At 59.7% G+C, this 4556-nt stretch overlaps 1 protein-coding gene across 1 annotated transcript in view; it reads right to left on the reverse strand.

Moving 5' to 3' along the window:
- The window catches only part of LOC104531143 (dynein heavy chain 17, axonemal-like), a gene marked incomplete at its 5' end in the record, with an annotated part of 16069 nt that extends 11527 nt beyond the window's left edge, over positions 1 to 4542 (reverse strand). Inside the window, 13 exon segments of the mRNA XM_029086975.1 lie at positions 2 to 170; positions 365 to 508; positions 898 to 1038; positions 1140 to 1243; positions 1473 to 1579; positions 2004 to 2152; positions 2253 to 2448; positions 2564 to 2832; positions 3008 to 3124; positions 3353 to 3520; positions 3833 to 3916; positions 3997 to 4152; positions 4408 to 4542. Of these exon segments, the coding sequence (XP_028942808.1) occupies positions 2 to 170; positions 365 to 508; positions 898 to 1038; positions 1140 to 1243; positions 1473 to 1579; positions 2004 to 2152; positions 2253 to 2448; positions 2564 to 2832; positions 3008 to 3124; positions 3353 to 3520; positions 3833 to 3916; positions 3997 to 4152; positions 4408 to 4542 (1939 nt within the window).
- Positions 4543 to 4556: the final 14 nt, after the last annotated feature.

The raw sequence follows: 4556 nt of genomic DNA on the forward strand, positions 1-4556 counted from the left end.
TTCCCCTCCAGCAGCCGAGGCACACACGCCGTGGCCACGTAGGTATCGTTGAGCAGGTTCTCCACCAGCTCCAAGAAGCTGTTCTCGTCTCCTGTCTCCAGCGAGGGACGGTACCGCACTCTGCCGTCGTACAGCCCCATGCACACCTTGAACAATGGGGCTGCGCTGCCCTGAAACAGGTCAGTGCTCGGTGTGGTGCTTCATGTCCCCCAGCCATGGGGACAAGCAGGGACACCAGCACCTCTGGCACTCGCTGCCTGGGTGTGCTGGGATGGGCACATTGGGCCACCAAACAGCGAGTGTTGGCACATCCCAAGCTCGGACAAAGCAGGGACACTGTGCCGCGGGGCAAACTGGGACCTACCTCAGGGGCCATGTTGGTGAGCAGCAGCTGCAGAGATTTGTGGACAAGCGTGAAGAGTCCGTCCAGCACGATGCCATCTATGTGTCCCACATAGTCCAGCCACAGCTGTGACGACTTATCAGCCTTAAACAGACCCATGTTCTCCTGCAAGCAGAAAAACCCAACTTGTGTTTGTCAGGAAACACCCAGGAAACGTGGCAGCTCCTGGCACCGCGGGTGAGCCCCCGCTCACGGTCCCTGCGGGTTTGTCCTGCCTGGCTGTCACATCCTTCCCTTCTCCCAGCTGTACGGCACCTGCACCTGCAGCCAAGACTTCACCTGGGAGGGCAGTGGATTTCTGGATTCCATGTGTAGGGTTTTATGATCCTTCACCAGAGCTTCATCTCAGCAGAGACCAGCGGGTCACACCCAGGGCTGAGTCCAGCACTCCCAGTTACAAAAGCAGGGACAGCACTGGGTCCAGAACACCGCGAGTGCCAGACACACGCTGGGTTCATCCAGTCCTGACTGAAGTGTCCCAAGATGCATCTCACCTCCACCATCTCCTGGATCCTCACGCCTGTGTCCGTAATGGCAGCACAGCGCTTGGAGAAGGTGTTTGCTCTCCCGTCCAGGTCCAGGAGCGCTGTCTCCTTGTTGTCTTTCCTTTCAAACAAGGGAGCAGCCGAGCACTCCTGGGGGGAGAAGATGACCGAGCTGCTCCTCTGTGCTGGGGAAGGGCAGACCCTGCAGGCAGCTTCCCGGGAGGGCACTCGTACAGCACCAGCAAACCCACCTCCATCAGCTGGGTGATATTTTCCATGTTTAACTTGGCTTTCTGCACCCTGGTCTGCAGGTCGTACAAGATCTCTCTCATCTCTCGGATGTACTCTGCGACGCCTGGCAGGAAAACGCACATTGACAGGTTACTCAGACGCCTCCAAGGCAGCGAGTCGTGGTCGGGGCATCGCGGGGCTATTTGGCATGTGGGGTGGGGGTCCGTGTTTGGGGTGTGATGGCTGCAGGGACCTGAGGGCAGCTACCAGCTGTTAGGTTGGATGGTGCCAGGGACCCCCTAAAACACCCAGAGAAGATCTCTGTCCCTGGGCAGCCAAGGGTGGGTTTGTACCTTCGTGGTGCCAGTACAGGGTGTGCTCCGCACTCGCCAGCCGCTCGTCCAGGGCACTCAGCTCCTCGGCCATCAGCGGGAACTCCACCGGCAGCCGTCAGCGGGACCCCCCCCGGCGGCAGCTGCCGCTTCACCGGGGGAGTCAACGCGTTGGAGGGTGAGCGCTGTGGGTGCAGGAGGGACCCTGCTCCAACTGAGACATGTTTGCCAGGGTACTGGCTTTACAGAGGAATGGGGTCCCCATGTCCCTGACAAGGAGCTTGGTGGGCTGTCCTGGTTTTGCTCATCAAACCACCACAGAGGCAGGAAGAGGCCGGTGTGGTGGCAGCAGGACCTTGGCTCAACGACAGGATGGGCAGGGACCTGGGGTGCTGGTGACATGCCCAGTGTATCCCAACCTTCCCTGGGCTTCCAGGACCCCATCCGTAAAAGCCTCTTACCCAGGGGCTCCCCAGCCAGTCTCAGCCTGGCCAGTGCTGAGGACACAAGGGAGCAGCAGAACTGCACCAGGCTGTCCCCCTTTTGCAACCTGCCTCATTGTACCAGCCAACGATGAGATCCAGGTTGTCCACAAAGTTTTGGAAAGTCTCATTTTGAGCAAAGAGGTTCTCAGCACTCTCTGGGATGTCCTTCTGCTGCTGGAAGTTCAAGTACTTCACCTCCCGCAGAACGGCGACGAGCTGCGGGACACGATGGCCGGAGGCAAGGCTCGTTAGTAAAACCCGAAACGGCTGACCACAGCCTTGGGGATCGCTGGCGTTCCCCTGCGCCAGCACCAACCTCTTTGCTGAAGTTGACGCTGAGGAGGGAAGAGTTGGGGTCCCTCTGGATCAAGGGCTGCTCCAGGCTGAAGTGGCAGTCCTGGCCAGCTCCACGTGCCCACTCCTTGTAGACCTTCTCGCGGTAGCCTTGCAGCAGTCTCATCATGTCTTCGTACCTCTCAGACACCAGTTTAGCGTCAGCACTGACCATCACACTGTCAAGGTCACGATAAAGAAGCAGCCGCTGCAGTAGGGCAGGGGAGGATCCGCACCGGGCTGGATCCTGCCCCGGCTGCTGCCCCGTGTCCCCATGGGGTGACCCACACGTACGGGTGGCGGATGGGGGACAAGTCCCTGTGCAGCCCCTCCAGCTGCTGCTGCAGCTCCAGAGCCCACTGCAGCTGCCCGGCCACCACCGGCATGTTTTTGTTGATGGCCGGGCTCCTTTTGTCCTGTGGCGAGGAAGTGGTCTTGGCATCATACAGCACCTTCACCTTCTCCATCTCAGCCTGAAACATTCCCAGCAGGGCTGAGTAATGGGTGGAAACCTCAGCCTTTACCAAAGGCCGCTCCAGCAGGGAGGAGAACATGTGCACCAACTGCAGGAGAGAGAGATGTTAGCTTCTGTGCTCCAGAGCATCACCAGAACAGCCCGGTGACACCCCTATGGCCACTCTCAGGCTCGTGGGTACAGTGTCCTGGGCTCCAGGCACCGCAGCTGCTGCCAGTCCCGTGCCCACAGGCAGGACCCGTCGAGCTGGGGGGTGTGTGTACCTTCAGAGCAGATGCCAGGCAGTTGCAGTCATCAAAGCCTTGGCAGAAGACAGTGGCCAGCCGCCTGTCCACGTCCTCGAGCTTCTTCTGGAACTCTGCAAAGTCTCTGTTCAGTTGCTGCCAGTAGAAGCAAAATGATTTAAGCCGGCGCAGCCCCTGTGCTTCCTTCCCAAATCCTTCCTGAAGGATTCACTGAATCCAGACGCCCCGGAGCCCCGTGAGCTGCCCCAAAGCGAGCACAGGTGCTGCTGTGGGACAGTTCTACCCACAGCTCCTCCAGTGTGTCCTGGCAAGGGATGTTTTTCCTTAGCGAGTGCACACATGTCCACACCAGCATCCACTCACCTCTTCTGCGGGATCTAAGGCATCGTATTTGCAATCAGCAAAACCCTTGATGCTTTCAGAGACCTCCTCATAGATTTGAAACACTTGGCTCCCCAGGATGTTTCCTCTCACTCCTCCCAGCTCTGCTTTCTCCAGCTTCAGGAACTCCACAGCCGTCTGGTACAGCTCCTGGGGAGCACAAACCAGCATCGCGTCCGGCTCCTGTGGGTGGGAAACCCCGGCTCTCCGCGCCCCGGTGCTGCGGGTGCAGGGCTGCGACCTGCGAGTTCACTGCTGTGCCCCATCCTTCCCAGGGGCACACGGCTGGGGGGGCCCATCCCACCCCAGGGGTGCCGGGGCACTGGTGTCTGGCTGGGGACGATGCCGCTGTGCTCCCAGCAATGCTCCCGGGACCAGAATGAAGTTTGTCCCTGAGCCACTCTCAGGAGACCAGTCTGGGAACCCCAGGGCAGGGGGAGCCCCAAACTGCTGTGCTGTTACCTCAATAGTCTTGAGTCTGTGCAAGAAAGATTTCATTCTCCTGAAGACAAGGGATGGGGGAAACTCCCAGAGCTGTGGTTCCTCCTGGAAGTAGAGAGGGGCAGTCAGCGAGTGAAGCTGTGGTGGACGGGGCCAGGGGGAGCCACACCGTCCCCTGCACCCACCGGGAACATCATGGGCATCAGGTCAGAGCAGTAAGTGCTGTAGGACTGGAAAAACCTCTCTATGGTGGAAATGCTCAGGCTGATTCCCTCTAAGGCCTCCTCGGTTTCTCCTTGCAGCCCCTTCATCACATCCTCCGGGTTCAGGAAGTTTCGGGTCTAGGACAGGCAGATTCAGGCAGGAGCTGTTGGCAGGGGGACGGCTTAATTGTCTGCAACCTACACCTGCCCCACACCCTCCCCATCCCTACATGGGGGCTTTGCTAGTCCCTTGGTTGGGGTGTCCCCACATCACCCCAGCTGGGCTCCCCACACCACCCCATGTCCCCCTCCTGCTGACAGTCCCACAACGGGGAGCCTGGAGGAGATGGTGGCGACTCGGTGCTGGAGCTGCCACTGGCCCCAGGGCTCTACCATCTCGATGAGGAGGTTGCAGATCTTCTGCAGGAGGACGGTGATGCGGGAGGGCAAGCTGTAGTGCTGGCAGTGAGCGCGGAGGAGGCAGATGGTGCACAGCACCTTGTCCACGTAGGGCTGCAGCTGCGGGAGCAGAGCCCCATTAG

The sequence above is a fragment of the Antrostomus carolinensis genome, unplaced genomic scaffold (genome assembly GCF_000700745.2).
Source record: "Antrostomus carolinensis isolate BGI_N321 unplaced genomic scaffold, ASM70074v2 scaffold28449, whole genome shotgun sequence".
NCBI classification, from domain to species: Eukaryota; Metazoa; Chordata; class Aves; order Caprimulgiformes; family Caprimulgidae; genus Antrostomus; species Antrostomus carolinensis.